The 27,534-nt window shown below is 39.6% G+C and overlaps 1 protein-coding gene across 6 annotated transcripts in view; it reads left to right on the top strand.

The window, feature by feature from the left end:
* Window positions 1-27,534, top strand: part of LOC122570212 (basement membrane-specific heparan sulfate proteoglycan core protein-like) — a 258,404-nt gene that overhangs the window by 180,433 nt on the left and 50,437 nt on the right. For all 6 annotated transcript variants that reach the window (XM_043732254.1, XM_043732249.1, XM_043732252.1 and 3 more), the window contains one exon: window positions 24,479-24,648. In XM_043732254.1, the coding sequence (XP_043588189.1) occupies window positions 24,479-24,648 (170 nt within the window). The remainder of the gene's footprint in view (window positions 1-24,478; window positions 24,649-27,534) is intronic.

Genomic DNA, 27,534 nt, shown 5'->3' with positions numbered 1-27,534 from the left:
AGCAACCAACGGAGTATCGTCTCTTCTCACGTGTCGCTCCCCTGTATCCTACAAATGTACGTTCTATGCATAGTAAATCTTAATTATAATCGTCTGGTGGCAAGTGTAAATATTCAATTACGAATGTTTCCTCGGCAGTGGATAATACAAAGGGATCCACACGCTAGTTGACTCGGCGAGTTGACATACATACGATATAATTTGAAGCGGCGCGATCGTCGACATCGCCCCGGAGTTAATTAGCGAGAGGATCGCTCGTCACAATTGAGATCTCATTTTGTAAAATTTGCCAAGCAATCGTGCGAAATTATTCGAAATTCATTAGATTGTCCCAGAAGTTTCTTTCGTTTTATAAGGAAATAGTAGACGCGTATTCTCTTTTATATTATTCTATCGAGTTATGCGTCATTCATTTTGATCTCTGTTAGTACAAAGACCACTAACATTCGACGGATTAGCCTTCACGTTTGTATAAAGATGCAGTGTCACAAAAGACGCGTTTGTAAATGAAAGAAAGGAAGAAAAGCTAATACGTGCAAAGATTGTAATAAACAAGTGGAACGAGGAAGATCGTCTCGATCGTTGTGTCATGCTAAACTTTTATTGTAATTCGCGTTTACATATTTCTCAATACGTCAAAGCGGTATCATTATTTGTCAAGCAAACACTCTCGGGTGCATCGGCAAAAGTTTTAACGGCCCCGTCTAAAGACGGGCATGTCGAGAAACGTATTTGTTTCGTGCTTGAAACAATACGAGTTGAACCACTCGTAAAGACACGAGAAGGAACAGTTCGAAGGGAGAAGAATAAACCTTGGGAAACGGTATGGAAGCGGGCCGTTTGCGTACCTTTCTTTCCGCTCTGCGCTGATGGAACATCGATTCACGTGTCGCATTAGAATGTCGGGAACACACGACGGCAGTCGCCTCTCTTTCCCTCTGCAAACCAACGAAAATCTCCACGAGAAAATATACCTCTCTTTGACTCGACGCCTTCGCTGCATAGACAAATGGTTCCTTGCACGCTCTCTATCCGGAGACGTTTCTTTTTCCATTCGTTCGCTCGCTTGTATCTCTTTCCTTTAGCACTGTATACCCAAGCATGGCGAATCTTCCTCGTTTGACGATACCTGGTATCGCTTTCTGGTAATAGATCTCTTCTTCGATAGCAGTTGATATTCAATTTAACGCACACTGCCCGAGGCTACTGCTTCGATCAATTACACGATAGTTTAATCCGTTACGCTTGGAAAACCGAGCGATCAAACATAATTTGCATCATTTTGCAGATGCAGCTTGTTGCGCGTTGTATTACAAAATCCGAAGAGTATGATACAAATAGTATGATCGATACGGATCCAAAGATACGGTACTCGATTCTATCTGGCAATCTGGTTATTCTTAGGGCGGCACGTGAAATGACGTTAAAATTGAACTTGAACGAGGAAGGAGGGAGCTTGGCAAACGCGCGAAAGCTGCGAAAAACGAAACGAAATTCAATTGAAATTTCATAAATCCATTGCATAGCGCGACGGTGTATCTAAGGAATTAATCGTCACCGAAGAACCAATCTACTTTGCTAATCGAATGAAAATTGGACAGAAGCGATTCATCAGGTCGAAGTAACCGGCGGGGGGGGGGGTGGTACTTTGGAACTATCGCTCGATGATCCTCGAGGCGTGCAAAGATAGGAAGAGAGAGAGAGAGACAGAGAGATAAAGAGAGAGAAATAATGTGTGTATGAGGAAGGGGGTGAATAAGTGAAAACGAGAGAAAAGGAGGGAGAGAGTGTTGGACCGTTGGAACCATTGATACGAATCTATAGCCTTCTGTCTCTTTCTGTATTTCTCAAACTATCTCAGTGGATTGTTCAGCACAGAGCAGGTAAAGAAAAAGTCGGATTAAGAGGAAAAAAGGTCGAGCTTCGATCGATTGCGCCCCCAAGACACCGACGCGACGCGACCGTCCGACCTACTGAATGGGTTCTGCCTCTAGGATAGGTTCATTCCTTTCAGTATCATTTCGACTAACCGTAGATAAAATCGCATTTACGTTCAACCGCCTCTGTCCAAAAGGAATGTACAGGCAAACCGATTCTCAGCCAATGTGTGCAACCTATCTCTACTTGCTGGCGTTTTGATTCACATTTTCTCTGAGATCAAACGCGTCTAATACAACGTATATGTACTATGCTTGAATACGCGTGTTTCGTTCGATTTTTGTCTTACGTGGATGCGAATTGCCTTGCGCGTATCACTCGTCAATTACGATAATCAGTATCATGAATTTTTAGTTAATAACGCGGTATATCGTCGCAAACGATCGAACAATCGGCTCGATGGCTCCTCCTGGTTATTCAAACATTTTTCCTCTTTTGTTTATATATGTTTACGAAATGGACAGGTAGCGTCACGAGTGCAGAGAAAAATTAGTAGCATAGGATGAAATATCACAGTGAATGGAGGAAAACTCGTCATACGATAGATAAGATAGATATCGTAGAATACAAGGGGACAACATTTCTCCTCGAATCGAATCGTTCTCTATTATCTCTATTATCTGTACGAGAATTAATTTATAAATAATCGGCGTGTAAAGATATTCGAAAAATAAAATTTGCCAAATGTCTGTAATCCCCACAGGGCAGATATATTTTGCCCTAGTACATTTTCAAACATTCCGTCTGCCATCGTACCGTAGGAATTTTATGAATTTATATCAATCATTCGAATGTCGAAATGATCAGGTTTTTTTTGGAGTATTTTCAAAGTATGAAAGCAAACCGTATTTCGAAAATATGCTTCTTCGTACAATTCGCGAGCAAACATCTATAACGTTTCGTCGTGTACGATGTTTTCTATACGTTCGCCTAAAATTCTATTTCGTTTCGACCGTGAAATCCGGTTATTATGCGAGAATAAATAACGAAGCGTGCATTGAACCTGTGCATCGAGATGTTAAGTACGCATGATTGAATAAAAGCGATAAAAAGTCGAGTGGATTATGCGAGTCTAAATTGCTAATCGATTTGCAAGCAACGTTATACGCTGTCCGATATTTATTATTACATCTATATCGGCAAGTAAATAGGCGTCGTTGACAGCTCGCTATAAATTCATTCGACGCTTGAATCGTATAATACGATAGAAATTGCTACTCTATCTTCCTAGCGTATTAACGCAGCCACCTTAAAACTCATGTGAGCGCGATAGCGATCGTTAATGTTATTCGAATGTAATTTGCTAGTAATGAGATTTTAATTATACTTGTTATAAACGAGATACTTATAATTTTAGTTCAATAACAAAACGTTTGATTAATTGGTCTGTATTTTGTCCGTAGTGGTTTTTGATTATGTACTTATACCGAGTTGATGGAGTTAAGGCTACTTGATTAATTGTCTCGAGGATTCTTGTATCAACTGGTTTATCGTTTGAACGAAATAGTAAGAAAGGACGTACAATCGGCAATTCGATACAGCTATGGAAACTATAGGGTGACAAAATACTATGGACCGAGATAAATCGGTGAAAACGTATATCGTATTGGGAAACTTAATGGAGGCGTGGCTTAGATTTCGATTCTTTGGTGATAAGATGGTTAAGTAGCGAAAGTAGATTCTTCGATCGTTTCGTTCGTCTATTTAAATCAGCTGATTTATTTACGTTCCAAATACTCGGTAGTTTCTACAAATTTTTGAAATTTTTTAATTGAAAAAGCGTTCTTTGAGAGCTGTTCTATCTAGCCGTCCTTTCATCTCGTTCAGAGATGACAGAGACCGATGAAATCGCTGTACTCTTTAAAAAATGTAGGTAAATCTCCGACACGATTTTCTCAAGATCATAAATTTTCCCTCCAACTCTATTTATGATTGCAATAATACGTACTTGGTGGGATAAAATTTTCCTTTGTAAAGTGTAATGAGCATACCCTCACAGACGATGATATATACTCTCTTGTCCATTTTTAGAACTTTCTTCCGTGCACTGAAGCGGTCAATAATTTCCTCTTGATTTAATTTATCTTTTAATTTCATTAAGTTTTCATCTTCTCTGGGAAAATGATAAAAGCGGCCAGTGTCATTTTTATATGCACGACTGCCTTACGTACAGTGATATACAGTGGCCGGCATTAATATTCGGATATTCTTTAAAACGGAATAACTTTTTAAAAATTGCACCAAACGACTTAAGTTCTTTCCCTTTTTCTAATTGAGAAATTAAACGAATTAATTTACTAGATGACACGTAAAAATAGTTTTCGAAAAAATTGCAATTGGTCGGTGGAGAAAATAGCGAAGGTTGCCTTTTCCAGCCTTCTTATCCGAGCCACTAATGAAAATTTAAGCAGTGCGTTTTGTAGATTTATGCCAGTTATACACAAGCTGGAGGAAAATCATCGAGGTCTGTTCTTGTTGCTATGAGCTGCAAACGCTTAAAACGTCGAGAGCCGCAACTTTTCACGACGTTCAGTCTATCAAATCTACATCTTTCGGTTTCGATCAGATTCTCAGCATGTACATAACTGTCACGAGTCTTTAAAATGTATTGTTTAAAATATTATTACCTGTCCCAGATAAAAAATGATAAAAGATGATTCTTTTCGTAATTCCGGCCAATTGGAATTTTTTCTCAAATAAATGTTACGCGTCGGTAATAAAATTTGCAATTTCGTTTAATCAATCAACCTGTCTGCCAGCTATACTCGCGTTACCTGGATTCTAGACCAAGAGTTCATGTAGATTCCTAATAAACGAGGCACGTCCTAAAGTAACTTTCTACCGAAGAGTTGCTCTTGACAGATCTCATGTCCTGTCTATGCTTGAAACTTCTTTGCGAACTTTACTCAAGTTTCTACTTTTGTATCTTTTTGTTCCAGGCTTTTTCCATGCTTATCTTGTTATATCTGTTTCTCCTTTCACGCTTTCAATCCTCGTCCCTTTTTTTTTTTTTATTATTTACCTCTTTTACGATATAATACGTTATTTCTAATCGTGCATTTCTTGTTTCGCGTTAGTTTATTAGCATTCGAACAAAGGATATTATGTCAGTCAGAGGTGCCGTGGCTTTCAGGAACGCGTTCTATCGCGGCGGATGTCCCTGTACGCGCGTTCGCTTTGAACAAAGAAATGATGTCATCGTGGCCAGAGACAAAGCCACGCGTACGTATATCTGCCAACGCCATAAATACACCCCCAAATCAGGGTAAAAGTTAGCCGACAATCGTCGCGAGCTTTGATCCGAGAGCTACGAACGTTCGAGCTCGGTATTCGTGACGCGTCCGAATGTGTTTGCCACGAGTCCAGTCATTTCGTGAAAAATAAATCTGGTACTTGATTTAATTCTAGCGACGATAAGTTATTTAATTAATTGTATCGGGCATCGATAACGTGCATTATAGAAGATGGAAGGTATCCAGTATGGCGCTAATAGGAGGCAAAGTCTCTCAACGAGAAGAAAGGGAAGAAATGAAAAGGAGAAGGTAACAACTTCGATCCATCTGCATTGTATAATATTAAAATGTATCGCTATTGTTTCGGTATCTTTCGACCACCCATTTCTCTCGCGAAGAAGCAATCTCTAAAGAAATAATCCATCATGTCGAAGAATGTGCTTGTCAAAGTATAGTTTTCTGTTTCAATTCCGTTCTCTCGACATCTCGATATATTGCACGTAAATGTCTGAATCCCAAAGTTTCGAATTCAATCTTCGGCAAGCGTAGGTAAATCGATCAACTAACTGTGGAAACCGTAAAACAGGGTAAGCGCGGAACCGTGATTTTAGAACTCGATGGAAACGACAGTACACAAAGAAGCGTTCCATTAAGGTTTTTACTCCGAACCAAGCAGATTCTTTAACTACTTTTAAACATAAAATCGATGTTTTGTCGTTCGTCTACTTTTTTTTCTATCTCTCTCTTTCCCTTTTTTCGTTTTCTTTTTCTTTTTTCTTCTCCAAAAGGAATTAATCTGCATAGCGTTATTGTGCGTAGAATCGAAACAGATCCCGATTATTAAGCTGCTTTAATTACGAGTATAAAACGAGAAACATGGCATTTAATAAAAGATCCTGTTCGTAATTATCTACACGGAACTATTTAAAAATTTACGATGGTCGGGGGAAAACGGATTCAAACAATAGAGAGAAATAAATGTCATCGAATCGCGTATTAAATTGCGCATTCCAATTTTATGGTTCGTTATTAACGTAACCCTTCAAACTAATAGCGAAGATTGGAATGAAAAGCTCGCCCCAGAATTCTCGTTTTTATCGTTTCTATTCAAAGAATCTCGCAATTTCTTGAGAATAATTGTTCGTGTCTGATCGCTTGTTTATTAAACGAACGTCGATACATTTTTCGATAAACCAGCCATAAATAAAGCTGGAATAGTGGCGCTATTAAAATGCAACATATTTATTTTAACCTTTATGATGCTAATACGATTTAATACCTTGTTGAATTAGAATTTATTTTCACTTAACAGTCGATCCTTGTCGATTTTTTGTATTCGCGTATTAATTATCGTGGAAATGAAAATTTTGACTGATATTAATTTTGTGAAAGGACCAATCACAGCCGTATTCCTTCGCTTAATCGTTAATTCATCTCCCCAGTTTTCTATTATAGTTTCTTTGCCCCTTTGTCGTCCCGCTGATCATTTTCCAGCTCTGAAAATACCAATCATTCGATTCTCTCTGTAGTTTAGCTCTGTAGTTTATTTTGGTTCAAATAATTTTGCATTGATTCCCCTTGGTTTTCGCTAAATACATTGCTATTACTATTATTGTTACTATTATTGTTAAATATCCCATAGTCAAGCTATCGCTGTTATTATCATTATTCCTTAATATGTAATTCTGCATTCAACAACTATTTCGTTGAAAATTATATTTTAATTCGTCGCAAAACGTCGTGATTTATTATACGTAATTTGACGAGTTCTCGTAAAGAAAATCTCATAAAACGAACGAAATTTAATCAACGATGCAAAAACGAATCATTCGCCTGTTAAATTATTCGTCGAATTTTCCGAATCCGTCAAACAAATTGAATGCCATAGTACTACGAAAGTAACAGAAATTGCGTTCGATTTAAGCTAGCGAAGCTACATAACGGAATAGCAAACGATGTTCTATGGCAGTGGTTTTCACGTCTACCGATATATACGTACTGGTACGCGAGAGGTATACTCATCCGCTTTTACCATGCCATGATCTTCAGAATAATCTATCGCGTTAAGAAGTGTCTCTAAATTTTGAAAAACGTCAGCCGTTGTACTTGCAACTTTATTCCAAATCGTACCTGCCGGCGAGTCGGTGCTTCCTTTAGTCGAAACCCGGGAATAAATGGAAATATGTAAGAAGATGCGTTAAAATTCCATAGGATGTAATGGGATGAGAAGCTACTGACGGAAACGTTGTCTTTTAAAGATCGTGTTGCAGCAGTTGCAGGGAATATCGGTGTCTTTATTAACATTTCGTTGGATGGAATCCGCGGATATTTGACTTCGTACTGTTGAGAATTGTGGATCTTGATAGCCGAAATAATGGTGTAGGAACGCTAAATTTACACTTGGAATTAATATCAGAATAATTATATATTTATTTGACGAGCGATTTCAAAGATATTCATCGATACGCACTTGCACGCGTCTCACCACTTTCTTCCATATCCGACTGTTAACCGACCGAACTGTTTACATTCATCTGTTTTCTGATACTCGCTGACACTGATACTCACATACAGGTATCTCTACTACGCATCTAACGCAAACCAGCACGCAAAATTATACATATCTCAATACGTACACCTTACAAGCAATGTTTCTGACACTAGTCCCGCATTGCCACGCTCGTATGCACATCGTTCATTCGTACACGCTCGTACCGTAATATGGGATGGGCAAAATGCTGGGGGCAGAGAGCATGGAACGTTATATTCGCCGGAGGCATTGTTGGCCGACTAAAAAATCCAATAAATTCCCTGGCTATTATTATCATTAATGGCATGTACCGATCTCCGGGAGCTTTTAATAAAATTTTATTATAGAGAGGCCGGTTGAATCAACGTGGTTTCATAATTTGGCTATTGAAAAAGGTTAATTGAGAATTTGCACGGTCAATAGGGTTGATGGCTGATAATTTTCTACGGTACTGCCATTTAAATCGTACGAATTCCGTTAACAGCGAAAGTCGTTGTACCTCGTTTATTTCTCCGATGAAATTCCACGCGCGAACATCGTGCGCGTGGGAGTTTTTTCAGGGTCAGTTCGATGTATCGTAAACGTATAAATATCTATGGCACGTTGTACGAGTATAATTTTACGATCGAAAGTAAAGCAAAACATGCAGCGCTAATGCTCGCGAACATCGGGCAAAGTCCGTGCAAAATGAGTTAAATAAAATTATATACATCGTAACGATCGTATAGTTTTTTAGCTCGAACGTTGATAGACAGGTTACATGAAAATTTCATTCCGTCGGATGCTGCGATATTTCACGAGTTTGTTTCTTTGTGACAGCGTTTAAATGGTCGCGACACCTTCCAAATACACGAAAGAAAATGAAAAAGAGATTACGCCATGAAATACCACTGGTCGTCGTTCGGTTCCACGATATTGCGTTCGTATCGTATATAACAAAGAAGCCTGGTGATTTCAATCTTTCTAGCTGTTGCATACGTGCAACAGTTCTTTAATCGTTTGTCGTTTAATCCACACACGATCACAGAGATCAATTTATCGGAATATTGGAATTTCTCGCTAACAACTGGCATGAAATTTCATTACGTACAGTAATCGGAGTCATTGTCCGATGACGCTTCGTAAAATCGGGAAAACAATTACATCAGAGAACATCTCAATTTCTGTATTCCGTATCAAATGGCGACGCCAAAGGTGGCATCGGTAACTAGCTAATAATTGCAAATTGCTAAGCGTTCCAGAATGCGAGATCAATGCTCCTTCGTGCATTCGATATCAATTCTATTTCACGACAAACTACGCGAGATTACGCCATGTTCCGATAGTTCCAGATAGGCAAAAGGCTTTGATATCCTCTAATGGATTTTTGCAATCAAGCAGATTTAATCTACGACTTTTCTCAGCAACGTCCTATTCTTCTTCTCTTACGAACCGTACGAAATAACCTGGCAGACACGTGTCGGCCTCGAAGATCATCGAGTCCCCTGTCGATTAGGTTGGCCTACATCCATCCGGAGACTTTTTTCAGGCCACGGACATACCTTAATCGATTTTTAAACGTCGATAAGTAACGAACAAAACTTGAAACGCAATTTCTTTATCCTTCGTCCCTGTCTTATCGTAGATTATATCGGGAGCCGTTAAATTTCCTACTCATATCTCCTGCCTGACAATCTGTATCTTTAAGATCTACAGAAATGTCGTTCAGGGTAAATGACATTATCGAATTCTTTATATAAATAAAAGATCCAATTATAGGATTTCATATCCTTATAAAATATTTCCATCAACGAAATAACGAATAATTAGACGAACAGCGAATAATTAATAAGAATTAGCTAAACATTGAGAGAACTCGTTACGATGCATCGCCGTAGCCAGCTTTAGCAGAGAATTTTCGACGTGTGTGGCGAAAGTTTAGGATCCGAGCTCCAGAAATAAATCTTACTCGCTGAAGTTGGAAGCACGGTAAATAAAGTTTCCCTCGGATAGCAGATTATAGAAAATTTCATTATTAATCGTATTAGATGGATCCGATGAAACACAGTATATTTCCATCTGTACGAAGCACACAGATTTCAAACACCTTATACATGAAGACGCGAGCTCGCACGTTTCTTTCGTTGCCGTAATTAAATCCTCGAAGATCCTTGGTCGCTTACGGCGTTCTTTTCAAGCTGCTCGCTTTTCTCCAACTACCCTTTGCTTAGCTTTAATTACAATGAAATGCTTGTATTTATCAGGCGTTTCCTTTGCCATGGCAAATTGAAAAAGTTGCAGGAAGGTTTTTCATTCGAGTAGGATTAGAGGATTCGCGTCGACGCAGCGTCCACTACTTAAAAATCGTTATTCTTATTTGCAACCGATACTCGATTATATCCGACGTTCGTTTCAATGGACAAAGTTTCTCGTAAATCGAGTCTCGTGATCGTTTCGTTTTCGTGGAAACAGAAATGTAATTAGGTTTTGAAGCGCGAGACCACTCTTATCGTAGCTGCTAGCTGCTGACGCTAAAACCCTTTTTCTCTTGCGTTTATCGTCGATTCGTTGTTCGTCAAAATTGTTCGTCCGTCCGTTCGTTCGTTCGTTCGTTCGTTCGTTCCACGTAATTGAGATCCTTTACTTCCAATTGCTTCGTCTCTCCGTTCTCGTACCGATATCCGTATTTAAAGGTTGTAATCGGTTCGAGTCGCTTTCATCCTTGATCGATCGCGTAGCAGAACGTTCTGCCCATCGATTCCTTTCAAACCACGATACTCTAACGTTTATCGCACGAGCTACCGTTTATTTGAATTTGATTCGTAATCTTTTACCACTTTACTCCTTTCAAACGGTATATTTTAGTCTCTTAATCGTATTCTTTCTTCGTTAATTTTAACGTTCTTTCGCATTGGTAACTCGCCGAATTAATAGATGACACGTCGATAGAAGTTTCAGAATATCGGGCAACGTTCACAAATGTCAAAAATACGATCTTTCTTTTTGTAAGGATAAACGGGAGAAAGTCAGCTACCGTCGAATAGAACGCTTTAACAGACGCGACGATATTTCGTACGTTGAACGCAAATTGAACAGAGAATTGGAAACGAAAGATACTTAGTCGGACTATGTGGAAACTGCACCTTCGTGAACTCGTCGTCCCGAAACAAATTCGAAACCCTTAAAAACAATTGTTCTGCTCGCGTGACATTTCACTGTCCTACATTTGGAAACTCCTGGGAATTCGTCTTGTTCCTTTAGAGATTGAATCTGGGACAGCTGGTTCATTTTCCGCGAAGGAAAAGCGTTCTCTGTCGTTTTCTCTTTTTCCTCTCTACTCTCTGGTTTATCGCTTTATAGCGACGCTGTTGGATAGTACATCTTTGAGAAGTCCCTCGAGTTGCGAACTTCGCGCGCTAACTCTACGACCATAAACAGTGGATGAATATGCGCGTACAAATACAAACGGAAAAGCTAAAAATTCGAGTAAAAGTTGTACACAAACGATAATTCGATGAAATAAGGGATTTACAATTTTAGAAGTAATTGCGTTTCCTTTGCGAGATCGAAAGTTTCCGATAGCGCGGTCAAAGAAACAATCATCGATGACGTATTTGTTCGCACGTCCGTGTGTAACCAACAGAGAATAATACAACAACAAATTTTTTGATGTATGCACACGACAGGATAAATTTATCGCGGAATACAAATAATGGAAAAAGCTTGATTCACGCGCAATTATGACGCAGCCAGCTTGATTTAAAAAGAAAATTCGATTTACCGATACTCGATCAAAATGCCACGTTTCCAGCAGCATAATTTTTCTATGAAATGCAAACTGTGTAACCGTGTTATTTAGGGTTTCGTTGAAAGTCGCACGACGATGTCTCGTTACCACGCGCCAATACAATCGCACAATAATTTTTAATTATGAAATAAAGTTGCTTGCTGGCCACATCGTAATTGCAGATACAAATGCGGATAGCGGAGCGCAATTTCGAATTACGAAATAACGTGGAACGCGGTAGTAACGGTAAATTAGAATGTAATCTAAAAAATACGTTGTAACCTTACCTTTATCGTTATTTCGAAAGCTCATTTCCAAGTGCAAATACAAACGTTATATAATATAGAATATATTGTAGAATAATATACAGAGAAACAGGTTACCACGTAATGAGAGGAGAAGCACACGTAGAAAGCTAATCCGTTTCGCATTATCTTTTGTGCATGCGAACATTATACGTACGTACGCGAGTGTTTGTGCGTGTACACGTTCGAATACCAATGATATTTACTCGAATATTTCTTCAACGGATTATCTGATTCAAACTGATTAAGAAACTAATTAAAAATTCTATAAATCTACATAATCGTCAAAAAAATATGAATATTCTCGAGACGGGCTTCTTACACTCGTACTGGCAATGTGAAAATGAAACACAATTTCCCAAAAGTTCCATCCTCCTTTTTCCTTCTCTCTCTCTCTCTCTCTCTCTCTCTCTCTCTGGTTCCTCCTCTCGTATTAGTGGTCAGTCTGCAGATATCAAACTGAAACATATACGAAACGTATGTGTATATTTATTGCTTTCAATATTTATTTCACCTGAAATATGTATGCAGCTTAATTGATTCTGTTAAAATATGTCAAAGTATGGCAGAAAATATTGCACGTTCCAAGAGTTTTATTTATCGAGATGAAGCGTTCGGTTGAAACGTATATAATTCAAATATATATTTCAACGTTCTACGAAATAATCATTATTTTTAAATGAAAATCATCGTATCCGTAAATTAAGCGAATATCTTTAAAGTATCAGCGAGAAATACTCGGCAGATGTAACGTGCTTCAACGAAGCGAAATCCAAAAACGATACCTGCCGCTGTTAAATTCGGTTAGATTTGTCGAAATAGAACGCGACCAGCAATGACTCTAAGAACGCCTCTTAAGTCGCTGATAAATGCGCAGACATGCAACGGGTGTGGAGGAGCAGGTGGAAACAAGTAACGTCGCGGAATTTATGATGACATCGATCACCGGCGTATAGAAGTAACTATAAATGTTCATACCAGTGTATCACACGTGCGAGTGCACTGTGCGATTGCTTATCAGTCATTTGAAATTCGAATTAATAGCGCGGTCCCTGTGTTTGCCGTGTCTACAAATACGTTGCGCTGTCGAGCTACTATACAGGGTTCAAGCGAATCGCACGCAAAAGCGAGTACGTCGCGATTTGCAGCGTAAAAGTAAAGAAGAAAGACGTAGAATAAGATCTTTTCATTCTCGGCATAGTTTTCGAGAAAATCGAATTCGAAGATTTATCGTACCTACGTACTAGGCCGATTCTTCGTTAAACGCGTTCGAACGCTATTTTCCCTTTAATATCAAGCTTTATTACGATTTTCTACGATTTACTGCGATAAGATTTTTAAAACGGAGATGCTACGAATGATAAAACGCAACGTAAATGAAACGTTTGAAAGCATTAGGAGCGAGATGAAATTAGGTTTCGATATCAAGTAACAAGTTTTACTCTTTCGCTTGGGAAAGCTATCGCTCTTTTCCCTCGATATTCGATATCACAAATCTAAAGTTTAATTTACGAGACGAGAAGTTCCGAATGTAAAATACAGATAGGAACTTTAACGCGGGAAGCATAGCTACGCGAATGACCTAAATAACGTCGCACTTTACCGGATCATTACTAAAACCGTACAAATTACTACGAAGTAGAAATAGAGGAAAGAGTAAATTAAAAATGTTCTCCGTTCAAAAGTGGTAGCAGCAAAGTCCATAAAATATCGTGGTAACAGTTTATACTTCGTTAAGGAAAATGTATATATCATCCTGTTGGATTGCTTCCATTAACGAGGCTAAAGTACACAAGAAGAGATCCGTAAAACGCGAAAACTCCTCGGTGGTTTTCCATGGTAGATAACGGTAGAAACCGATCGAACGCTCTTGCGAACACTTCTGGTTAAAAGAACCATTTATTATCCAGTGGTACCCACTGACGTTTCCGGCTGATTTAAGAAATATCAATATGGAAAACGTACCTCCGGAAACCGAATTCGCACGACTAGTCCAGTTCAAACCATCAAATATCACCTCATACGCATTTTTCATTTCTGATAAAAGATAACAATTGTTCTCATATGCACGCGGTACATTTGAAAAATTCCACTCGACTTTGTTATTCTAAGCGAAACGTTTCATTCTGTTCCCGCTAGAGTGTCGCTTCATTGCGACCAGCCATATCGGTGATATCGAATTTTTATCGAAATTATAACCGTTCGAATCAGGAAACGGGAAATTTTCATTAAAAGATCGCGAACGTTGCCTTTCTTCGTTACGTTTAACCGTGCGGCCGAGTTCGTGAATCGGCGTGCGCGTTAATCCTTTCCACTCGGAAATTTCCTAGGACAGACTTTGATATTTCCTTATGGATTTCCGTGAGTAGGAAAGTTTCACGTTTAATCTTACTTAGATTCTTAGAATCTTCGTAGAAAGTGTCAGACGACACCGAATATCATAGTCTTCATCCCCGTGACTTGTAGCTTGTACGAGACACGCTCCATATGTCGCGTTGAGTTTAAGGATCACCTTTGTCGCTCCAGCTGCACTGGATTCGTAGTTCGAGCTCGGTTTGCCGGGACACCGTGATATTTTTGCGTTTGCGATTTTTAAACGTTACAAACCGATACACGATACCTCAAGCGCTATTTTCATGCTGCAGAACTATACATAGTAAGCGTCGCATAACACATATAGTCGTAGGATATTCCGCGATTTGATTGATTGTACTGGGAAACCATATATTTTTTAAAGTATACATATATTTGAAATTCAATACAGTATGCTGCTGTATATTAGCAAGTATCATCCTATCTTTATAGGCGAACGCATAGCCAGGATATTGATATCATTACGAAAATTAATATTATCACGATGTTGATATTGTTACGAATTCGTAATACGAGATATATACCTACGTAGTGTCGAACTTAGTAGTATAAAATTCAAACAAAAGCAGTAAATAGAAATTGGAGAGTTTTATTCGTATGAAACAATCTACGCGAGCGAAAAATATTTGGATCGTTTAATATTTCGGAACGTTATTCGTTTCGGCATAGACGCTTCTCGTTGCAAAAGACGAGGAAATAGTTTCATCGAAAACGTAACCAGAATACTTTGTGGTTGGATAACTATGTACGGAGCGTACCACGAGAAGCGCCCCGTGGAGCTTTAAAACATAAAGCGCTACCTAAAGAACAAAGTTCTTAGTTTCGCCGCGAAATGTGTCGTTTCGAAACGATCTGAATAAATCTTATTTAATTTCAGAATCAAATAAAACTTCCTGTTTATGCGCCATATATTATTCTCTCGCTATATGTAATCCGTTACAACTTGCGGAAAGTATTTTCTCCACTTTTGTTTCTCTATCTTTCGGTCAGTCCGGCTGGAACACCCGCGCAAGATGAAGAAAATCTACTCTCGCTGTTTATCGACTACGCTTCCTACATTTTCATGGTTATATGTATTTGTCCGATATTACCGCAAACAAGAAAATTCTTTTGAACCAGCACGGTGGCGGTATCACGAAGAAGTTGCGCCTTTGAAAGCGTTCGATAGATCTGCTGATTTCTTAAAAAATGCCTCGGAATTCAATTCACCGACGACAGCAAGGGATTACGGAACACCGAGAGAAAGACGGCCGGGGAGTAGACAGAAGAGGGTGAAAGAGTATACGTACTCGTGATACGTTATACTCGTGGCTTCTTGAGCCGTAGTCCTTTAGTCGTTGTGCGGCTGTTTCGCGAAAGAACAGGAGCCAAGTTAAGACGTCGAGTTCGACTCGAAAAAAGTTTTCGCATTACGGCAAGCACTTGCGCCAAGCACTGCGACAGATTCCAATTTAAACGTGTTCCACAAACGTGAATCTTCATATTTTCGTTAGAGACCCGTTTTTCGCCTGATAAATGCGCTCTGCTCTTACGTTTTCTGATTTATCACGAGCTCCAGCTTGTTCCAAACGTTATCGATCTGACCGTCGTAATACGCGGCGGTTAACGTTTCGCCTTGTTTTATATTTATATTGTTATTATATATCCGTGGTTTTGAATTCAGGGAATATCCTGATTGGCCACGACGTAAGTAAAATATCATTGAAATGGAAATGGCATCTACGAACCTCGAGAATAGTAGTTTGGTTCTGTTGAATTTATTTCCCAAGTCTCCTCTCTTCTCTCGCGTCGCTTTTCCGATATTTTGAATATCTCTTTCTCTCAAGATGTATTCTCATGCAAAACCTACATAGATATACATGTACATGAACGCATGTACATAAGTAAGTCACCGATGTTCTAGATTCTAGAGGATGATCCAGTGAGAAATAAAATTGCATAATTCGTAAAGATAGACCTTGTGATGCAGATGCTTCCTCTCGGACTATTTTGTTCTTGAAAGAAAATCTTTTATTTATTTATGTTTCTGTCTTTTACGTGTACGTGATATAGGCATTGATATTAAACGCAACTATTTGCTACTTTAACTTGCGACAAAATAACGGTGGAATTAAAACGCACTTTAAAATCTGTATCGCAACAGAGACGTATCTATAATATATGTTAAGCGATCGAAATTTTTTACGACGATATAAAGTTGGGGTAGGCTATTGTTTTGCCATTGCGAAAAATCGATATGACGCGAACGCAACTGGCCTAATTCGTTGTTGCTTAAACGTCTTCCCCGAAACGCGCTTGAAAGGGTGCGCCGCTGATCTTGAAAGCCTCGGGGTGAGTTTCCTAATTTGAGACTACATCGGTGGTTGTCAGATGATAAATTTCGTCGGGAGGCTGAAAGATGTCTGGTAGGGAAATTTGTGATGGCGGAACTGATCGTACGACTCGATTGCCTAACTCCCCGCGCGGATAAGTCTTATTGTATAACGATATAGCGTCACAGGAGTTTACGAACAACTTTTCTACCACGTTATATGCAAGTTTAAACTTGTATAACGACACACAAGATTTGAGTTTGATCCATGATTCGCTCTGACACTCTATTTCTTATCCTGTGTTAACGCGATTCGGCTACTTTCGAATATCAGACTCTTCCACCGAATGTAATAACAAAGTTAAAACGTCGCTTCGATTCGACTCGATGCAACGTGTACGATCGCCAAGAGATCTCTTCTTTCGTTTCAACTTTCAATCGAGGAATCCTGTTTAATTTGCTCGCGTTTAATTTGGAAAAATCGAACTACTCGAGCAAATTTCGCTGCATCTCTCGTAACACCGAAAGCTAAAACCGGATTTAAAGGAGCTCCGGAAGCTCGGAACGATAGAAAATTTGCGTCTTTACGTATTACACTTACGACACGGAGGAAATTAACGACCAGAGTGTTTCTTCTTTAGCGTTATATCTTCACGAAGGAAAAAATAAAAGAAAAAAAAAAAGAGGAGAGGAACGAGAAATAGAAGAATTCGACCATTCTCGTTCTTACTTTTATGAAGTGACAATAGTAAAATAATAAAAGAACTATCTCTCCTGGTGTTTTATTCCCGCGCAGTAAAAGGAACGAAACGACGAAAAGTCTTCTTCACTCGGCGTTTCACTTTTACAGGAAACGAGGGAGCATCGTTTCTAAGGTTATATAGATCGTCTCGCGTACAGCGCGGACCGTTCTGCGCGATTTACGTAACCCGGTTCTTATTTACTATCGAAGAAAGGCACGCTCGTTTGAATAAACACACTCGTTAATCGCGGCAACTTACATTCATCAGCTCCGAAAAGATTGGACGAAGCGCGCACGGTTGCTCTTTCAGGAGTTGCAACTTTTTCGTACGGCGGAGGCCAGCGAACTCTTCCACGGTAACAAGGCGTGTTTAGCAAGTCGACGCGTTAAGTTTTAACGTAAGATTAATGAAAACTTAGGTAGACGTGGCTTCCAAAATACGTATAGTTGACTTATACCTAAAACGTTCGCGTTTCACGATACGAGCATCGCGAAAGAATAACATCGTAGGAGAAGACGAGTTAGATTGTTAGACGAATCTTTAGTTATCTACTGTATCCTATAGCCAATAGCCGGTCTTTAGAGCCGAGAGTTCAATTTATCGGTGCTTCGAGGCTAACGTGTGCCAGACGTGGTTATCAAGATACGAACAAACTAACTCATATCGATTTATCAAAGAATCGTTTAGCAGTGTTTTCTGGCTGAATCTTCGTCTACCGTCCGATACAGTTTGAAATTTAATTTAAGACCGGACACTGACGATCTTATCGCATCGAACAACGACGAATATTCTTTTCGTCGAAGTAACCTTCACGGAGGAAAATTAGAAGACAGAATGGAAATGAGTGGTTCGTTTATCATCGTTCGTTAAATCGAGTCGAAGAAGTTTTATTTCTCTAGCTTAATACATTTTTGATAATTACCCGAGGGGGATAAAATCTCTAATTACACGTTAATTAACAGAGAAATCGATGATGTACGTCGGATATACTCGTACCTCGAGGCTTGAGAAATTTACTTGGTCGAGTTAGCGTCGAAATGAGCGAACGAGTTACTGGCGAGATTTTCAACGACGTAATAACAGACGTCGACGATACGTTATCGGAGTAACATCCCGAGAAAGTGGGACAGCAGATTTGTGACATATTTGTGAAAATGACATTAGCGTGGAAGATATCGTATCGCGAGGAGGTTTGTGTAGAAAAAAGGAAGCTAGAGAATGCGTGGAGTGCACATACTTCCGGTATGTGCTAACTTTCAGAACGAGCAAGGCGTGATGTCGAGGACACGAGCCACTCGGATTTCAGCAAGAGGTTTCGCATTTCATTCTCACTTACCGTTAGCAAGAGTGCGACGAGACGTTTCCACGATGTTTTCCTACCTTCTTTCTTACATTCTCCTTAAACGTTATTAAGTATACCAGCGTGGTCTGTTATGTCTTCGGTTTGACAACATACATGGCCTTCAAACGTACAAGCCACTATCTATAAATACAACGGGCGTTGACAACAAAACAGAAGTAAACTGCGAGAGTGTTGTACCGTAGAAGAAGGTGGAACAACAGCGTGAGATTAAAGAAAAGAAAAGCGTATATTTCAGCCTGTCTCTGCTGGACTCGTCAGTAAAGGTAACCTAGAAACGCAAAACACTGGGAAACCTTCTGTAACAGGCAAGTGGTTTATTTGTGAATATACGTGTATAGTATCGTTGCGTGTTTTTGCGTATTTATCGTTCGTTATTTTTAGTTATATCGCGTTATTTCATCGCGTGAACAATAACAATTAATTAAACGGCAGAGAATTGAATTGATCGACAATTGCAACAAATTCATTCTGTTGGAGGCTCCAGACGCGATTATTCGTTGCTGCTATTAAATTAATTGCTTTCGTTTCGTCGTGCACAATATGACAAACAAAGATAGATGCAACAAGCAGTAGTCTACAGTCGAGATTCGTCCACGTTTACCACAGACAAACCTTTTAAATATATTTCACAGAGACTCGTATTGCCTTCTCCGCTAAAACAAGAAAGTTTCTCTTTTCTGGCGAGTACTGAGAGACCGACGTAGATTATCTCTCGGGGGAATTATATTACGATGTGTACGTGTAGGTTCGATGCAGATAATAACGTAACGGCTATCGAAGTCGCGTTGTGTTACAATTAATGAAATAACGTATGAAGGTAGCGATGACTGGAAGCACGCGAAAGAACCTAATTCTTCTCTATTATATTATTTATTCGTTGCAAATATTTCATAAGAGACATTGTAGAAACAGCCGCGTGGCGTAAAACGCAAGCGTCTCGTTTTTAATTTCTCAGTTAGAAGCGGGAAAAGGCTTGGTTCGTTATCTGTAAAAAGCTTTGTTGCAAAACAGAACGCTCCGATATGTAAAGATTCTTATACCCGATAATTGTATTATGCTCGTTGCTGTTCCGACGACGCGGCATATCCATAGAATATCCATCGCGTTCTCGGTAATTCCGATCGTAACCATCGAGGGACAATACCGTGCCTGCAAGATAATTGTAACTTGGCGAAGCAAAGATGAAAACCGATGCGATGGCTCCTTTAAATCCCGACTTTCCTCGTTAAATATTCTACAGATGTTAAAACATTTCTGGCATAGTTCGGCACACAAAAGCATCCCGTGAACCTCCGCTGCCGATGCCGATGCTTTTCTTCCGAACTATCTGTCGGCGAGGAAACGGAAGCTAGGTGTTGGTAGAAGTTGGTAGAAAAAGAACCGAGCGCGATTCAACGAACGGCGCCTATCGACGAGTGGTTCGTTTCAAGCCATTAGCAAGCACCTCGAGTTTTTTTCAAAGCATTCCAAAACCAAAGTTCAGATAGAACAAAGAAGGTTAACGAACTCCTCCTTTGCAGCTACCATCTCGAGACGACTTCCGTTTTAATGAATCTGTATAAATATTCTTCAGCCGTGTCCTCAACAGACGACCATTATTATCCCCTCCACGCCTCTCGGCTTTCGGCTCGCTGGCCACTGAGCCTTCTTTCGCCAATTGATCGCGAATTCTCAGGTGTAAGATGCGTAGCGTCCAACTTACAACAAAATATATGAAACATTTATGTTTCCTTCGACTGACGACCACTACCATCCTTGATCCTTGGTCACCAAGCCTTCCAAGAATTGTCTTGCTAGCTGACCGCGAACGCCCAGGAGTAAGACGCGTAGCGTACAACTTATAATATGTGAAAATGAGAAATGCGAATGTTTCCTTATTTTAAACTACTAATGAAATTCTCCAGCGATTTCTCATTAATATACCGCGAAGTTCGCGTTCGCGTCGATAATAATTTATTTGCTCGTACATAGTTGGATGCATGGCCATTACGATGCAGTTAAAACAATTCATCTTTTAATGGATTTACAAGCGAAATAAATTCATCGCCAGCAGATCTACATATTGTACAATGCAACTAACAAATATCGCGTGAAGTATTAGTTGCCAACTATTTATTTGTTGCCGCGCTGTATTACTTTACCGTAAGCTGCGTGTATTGTTTTTGTTTTACCTTATCCGGCGAATATACATATACAATGGCCCGTTTGTTATAAAAATACTGTTCGTCGTTTTATCCCAGCCATAAATTAAATTATAAACGACTGTATCGTCTCTGCGACGTTATTATTCATCGATACGTTACAGTTTGTCGGGTAAAAAGTCTATTATCAGGTTATACTATCGAAATTAAGCCGCAATTTCTTATTGTTGTTTTATCAAACACGCTTTATTGGATCTTGTGTTATCGTTAATCATTTAAGGCGGTTCGTCAAACGCGCAACTTTGTCGAATAATTCGAGATCTTAATAACATCGTCGCGTTTATGAAAAATCGACCTGCAAGTTACGAGGTTCTGACGCTAGAAACTTCATAAAATTTCCAACTTTACTGAGGCGTGTAAAGAAACCCTTGGAGATATAGCGACACGGTATTTCAGTGAAAACATCATTAGCCGGAAATAAAGTCGTTACGGCGCGGCGGTCATACTAGTCTGAGAAATAGAATATAAAGTTACGTTTGCTTTGAATTTTAACCCGTGAACGTTTCGTTTAATAAATTTACGTGGCCGAAGAGAAACGTTTAACGATGCTGTTTGTTGCTGGTTATTTCGATCACGATTGATCTTAATTTTTATCGACTAAATAAATCGGCAAATCGACAAATGATCGAATCGGTGAAATCCAGTTCACTGAGAAGAGAAATATTGCTCCGAACGGAATATGATTACCGTTACAAAGACAATAAATAAACGGGGAATAGAAAAACATATCTGTTATTTTGAAGCAGAAAAATATTTGAAGTTTGGTTTAGGAACTGCGTAAATACGCGGAAACTAATAAAAATTGAGAAACGATGTTGGAGCCACGGTGGAAAACGTTAAAACAGTGATCGATTATTTGGAAATCACAGGTTGTAGAAACGCAGTGGCATATTTTGTTGTCGTTATCGCTTCGATCGGAGCAAAGTGACGATCGAACCGATTCGAAGTAGTAACGGGTGGCTTTCGACGCGTTCTACGCGTTCCTCGCGTTCGCTCGAATATAAAAACTCGATGACGATATTGATCAAAAGCGAAGTATTTTTTCGCATGTCGCGTGTTCCGGTGGAGCGCGACACCAATTACGATCCTTTTTACACGAGTTTATCGACCGGCTAGTGCTCGAATATCTTATGACTAGACGTTTCGTGTAACGTGGCTCTCTAGCAAAAAGCTAACGGCGAGAGCAGTACGACGAACAAACTGAGTGACAGGTGAAAAAGCCAACCATTAGAGGACCCTTGAACGCGAACACGCGATTCTGTCGCAATGCCGGCTATACGACCGATTAATTATCGATTCAAATTTTAGTTGCGTCCGATAAATCATGCGGCAGCTGCGCGTGCACTTGAATTCGTTTCTATAATTTCGTTCCAACGAATTTTCGACGCTCAAAAGCAAGGAAACGCCGCTTCTGGCTAGTCTGCAAACCATTTTCACGAACGATCGAACGAATGTTTCGCTAATAACGAATTTTATCGTCCTCCGCGATTTATATGTATTCCTGTGTGAAGGGGAGTTTTCAATTCGTTCGAGTATCGTACAAAAAATTGTCCAATTTTAGTTGAGTTTGACAATGGAACTGAAGTATCGATATTATTTGAATGTTTTCGAAGAAAATTCCTATCACGTGAAATTTGTTGGAAACATTTTCTTCCGGTAGCACGTACTGTCTTTCGATTTTAACTGCAACGTGGAATAAAATATACATAAAGAGTAATGAAAATGAAAAATGACTGAGGACTAGTAAACGTGTCCCGTCGAGGGAAAATTCAGGGAAATAGAATCGAAGTAAAATTGATCAACTTGGGTATTGCATTAAGTCAACGTTGCAAACAGTCGTTAAAAAAAGAAAAAAAAAAGATATTCGAGCTTTATCAGAATGGCGAAAAATTAATTTTCGAAGATTCGACCTGGATAAAAAAATGAAAATATGCAATTCTCTCGAAATAAATAAATTCTGACCGTTTTCGTTAATTGATTTCAATAATCAGCGAATAATTTGCGAGAGAACATTTTGCGCTACGAAAATTTGCCTATTTAGAGCAGTGCAACGTGTTTCTTACAATTACGATAAAACGTATTCGCCAGAAACGAAGGGAGATGATGGAAAATTATTTTGTCGGAATTTTAAGCTGAAGCTAAACCGATTCGAGAGTACATTCGTACGTGTATCGATCGCTATAATTTGAATATACGAACATATGAATTTAGGAACAGCGAACCAAAGAGTACAGAACATAAAGGGGAAAAGATACGCGCTAAATGTATCCACGATAAGGAAGAAAAATGATCAACTTCCGCTCTACAAATTTGTTAATTCATTTACAAACCTTTGATTCGGTGACCAAAATTATTCCGCTAAAAAAATCCTGCTGCCACATTTGCGTTACTAATGAGTTATCGATTATTGATCGCGTGAATTCTTTCAGACACGTTTTCATTAAAATTCAAATTTCGTTTTACGGCTCTGGTGAATAATAATACGAACAAAAGGAAATTCATATAATCGTACTACACCTTCGTGACGAATATGACAACTAGTATTTAAATTCAGTGGAATAAGAATTCCCTGAATATTTATATGTATATCCTAACTTTATCAAACGATATATCATGACAGTGTGAAAATTCGTTGCATGACTAATTTGAAGAAAAAAAAGAAAAACGACTAGTACTTGTACAATACTAGGAATTACTATGCCGAGATAGAGAAACTTTTTCGTTTGTACAGACTCCAGAGACATTTCACTATTTTGGAAACGTTGAGAATCAAATCATTCGAAGGACGCGATAAATTTTGATGGATATAACAACAACCGGGGTTTTTTTTTTTTTTTTTAATAATATCGTCGAATGAAATCGGACGGATTCAGAGTTCAGATACGGATATCAACAACCGTGATATTGTCAACGAGCCTCGTTTAATAAATTTCACGGAGTAGGATTCCAGTAGAATCGTAGTAGCAAGTTGAATTCGTGTTACGGAAGAACAAGAACTACGTCGATTTGTGAAAATCAGTTTGTTGATGGCGAGGTCACGAGTTCAGAACTAAACTGAGCTATTAGAACTGCTAGAATGACTGGAACTATTACAACTTTATGCAGTTCTGTAACAACCAGTTAGACGTAGGTGCTATTTAATACCCGCATAAGTGTAGAAAATGAAAATAACACTACGAGGATATTGTCGGCAAACCGAAGGACCTAGAATTTTTCTCTGTCGAGCTTAAAAACGTAGCATCGGTTTGGTCAGAACAAATTTGAAAAATTCGACAGTTCGTCGGTCGCAAAAGCTACGAAAGAAAGGATGGTAACGATATACCTTAGGCCGCGGTCTCCGGGCCATTACCCAGCTGTGATTTCACCGTGACATCGCTATTTTACTTCGTTTCTTTCTCGTTGCCGAGCTTATAAAGAGGATGGAACGTAAAACGTACTTGCCTTTCTGTTAGCAACGTGCATCCTTTGTTTCTCTTGGCGTATTTTTTTATATTTTATCCGAATAACCTTTCGAACGAAGACGTTGCTCCTATCAATGTTTACTTACATACATCGCGAGTATACGTCATTTTTGTTCTCCGTATCACGCGACAGCTTCAACCTTCGTCCTTCGATCTATCCACGCAACGAAAATTTGTGAAACGTAAATAAACGCGTGGATGGACTAGTTCGACGAGAACGAAATACCATTAACGGTGTTTATTGCTTTTGGCAGAGTGCACGGCGAAGAGCGGAGGATCGGTGGTGGAGCACCATCCGTCTTCTTACTGGGAGCAACCCTTTAGCCAGCCTTACTTCGACAACACAACGAAGAGGGATACCACGACGACCGTCGGACAAACCGCTTTCCTGCACTGCAGGGTGCGCAATCTTGGTGATCGTGCTGTAAGTTTCCAGTTACCTTATTGGCTGACTCTCGTTGATGTGATAAAAACGCGCGAGACCCCGACCAGGTCGTGTTACACGAATGAGTAGCCGCGGCTGATGAAAGTCCGGTTGTCGCGCTTCGTTCATCTACTACGCTCTTTTCCTCTCGTTCCATCGATCCTACATTTTCTGACAAATTCTGCCGTGATTCCTCGATCCGATTTTAACTCTGCTTCCGCGGCGTGACGTATATCCCTCTTTTTCTTTCGCCAAGTTTTATTTAACGTTTGTGACGAACCAAGCGTATCTTTACACGATCGGCCTGCTGCAAAATTCATGATAATTGTTTACGAAGCGGACGACCTCGCCAATTTCGATGGTCTTGAGATATTTTGTCAAGATGAACTTTCTCAACAACTTTTCCCCGTGCAAGTTATCATCGCTCGGCTGTAGTTCCCGAGATACTCGCAAACAACTTCGCTTCGATTTACTTTACGATTATGCTTCGCTCTGGCAAAGACGGAAAGTCTTTTATCCGATGTTTTTAAGCAAACGTAACTCGTTCTCATTATAATCATTTTCAAGTCACGTAAGAAAGAAGAATGAATGGATTATTATCCGTAATAATTATTGCAACTATTTTGGATAATCATTATAAACTTAAGGTGTTAAATAATAAGACAGATACGATGAGCTTAGTGTTAAGCTTTATATTATATTATTATAGTTATTCGAAATTGGAAATACCTTAGCCGTGATACTGAAAATCATAGTTTCGTCGAGACGAAAACTTCTGCGAACATATCGGAGAGTAAAGCCGAACGACGACAACACGTACGAGGAAAAGTTGTTCAGAGTGTCGTGACTTTGACAACATATTTCGCGATATATTTCAAGATCATTGAAATCGACGAAGTCGTGTGGATAATTAATAATGAAATAATAATCGATAATTTGTAGATAATTACCAAATTCTTTTCCTCTTGCAAAATTCGCAGATGCAGAGACTCGCGATATGAGTATTCGCATTAGGCTGTTCCTTGAACTAGACTTTTAATCGAAGATTTTGTTTCATCCACCAGCGCCAATGGCTACAACCGATGAGAAATGTCGATCGAAATTCGTATGACGTACGATTTGCACGATAATTCTTTCGCGTAATATGCTACAATTATACGGCTAATAGCACGATGATCGAGCGATTGAACAGCTCAAATCGACGAAAGATATTTTAACGTTTAGTTCCATTATACAGTAAGAAGAGCGCCTGTAGAAAAGCTTAATGATCTGAAATGTATATCAGGAAAAACCGGCTTACAGGTACATCATGGTACAAGCAGAACGTAGCAAACTAAGAAACTGACATTTTCGAATACGATATGGAATGTGATATAATTGTAAATACTTGGCTCGTGATTACGCGAGACAAAGGATCACGCACCCTATCCACGGTCATCTTAATGGAAAGTACTTTGATGGTTAAAGTGCATGGGTCAGCGTGGAGTAGTGACATTACTCGTTATCGACGTTATTCATGCATCACCGCATGACGCACAGGAACCCGTCAGAATCCAATCACCGATCGTAATCGACGATAAATCAGATTTCCCTTCGCTTCGACCCCACTTCAACCAGCGAGCCGCGTGCACGGTGGTGTACGGTTCTCTATCTGCGCGAAACCAGGCGTTTATATTCGCAGGCGTAAAATCAACCTAGCGACGTAACAGTAACACTCCGTGTATTGTTGTTTGGCGCGACAGCTTCGCGCCATTAGTTGTTTCGAACAGTGCTGAGAACTCGCTAAAAACCGATGAACAGGGCAATATACGTGGATCACTTTTCCTCCAGGGATTATTATTGACGGACCATCTGTTATTTTCGTAAACGGGTCGCGATAGAAACGTAATGGAAAAACAGCCACGTTGCGTGAGAATATAAATTGAAAGTTGCAAATGAAACGCGCTTATCGGGGCCTTCGTTTCGCGACAAATTGATTTCGAAAATTCACGTACTAACTTGATTGCGAATCGAAACATATTGCGATCTTGCGAGTTTACGTATACGATCTGTGTAGTAACTGTAAATTGGATTAACACGTTCGCTGCCAGCTGGAAAATTTTGCGTGTCGCGCGTCAGCGGCTCTTGCACGCGTGACACAGCGGTCGTGTTAAATGGAATGTAGAAGCTGGAATGAGAACGCGAAGCTTCCACTGTTCGAAACTGTCGTTCGGTTTTCCGTGTCGTGGAACTTGGCAAGAGAGAGCGACCGCCACGTGTGCGTGCCATAAATTAGGTCCTTCTAGCTAAGTATGTACGTACTTAAGTACATACTATGTATCACGAGCCAGGCGGATCGACTGCTTCGCGAACGGGACGCAGTCGTCAACCAACGCAAACGTCCAAACAATATATATATACAGTGTGTCCGATTTGTATCGAACCACTTAAAAATCTAGAAGAACGCGAACGATACGAGAAAACGTTTCAGAGAAAGATCGAGCAACACGAAGACGGAAATGTCATACTCTCTGCGTAGTTGATGTTGCGGTGACCCTGAAACCTTCTATAAAAGCGATATTACGATTTTTAAGCAGATACCTCCATTTTTCATTGCGTACTTTCGCAGCTGACGTTCTAACATTTTCAAAACGTAATCTACAAACTTGTGTTTCTCGCATCATTCGCTGACAAACTTTTAAATCCCACGGAACGGTGCGAGGCGACCGTTTGGAGCGGGCCATTTTTTGGAAACATTAGAAAACTGCAATCTTGCGTTTCGACAATGCCGTATCAGTAGCAGCATTATGAAAAACATCTTTATGTGTCTCCGCGGTGCACGTCGGATAACGTTAATGCCGGTAACGCGTTGAATTTTAATGTTCGTATCTCGATAACGGGTGTTGC

This window comes from Bombus pyrosoma, linkage group LG8 (assembly GCF_014825855.1).
Source record: "Bombus pyrosoma isolate SC7728 linkage group LG8, ASM1482585v1, whole genome shotgun sequence".
Lineage (NCBI taxonomy): Eukaryota > Metazoa > Arthropoda > Insecta > Hymenoptera > Apidae > Bombus > Bombus pyrosoma.
This window is presented reverse-complemented; position numbering and strand designations above follow the sequence as displayed.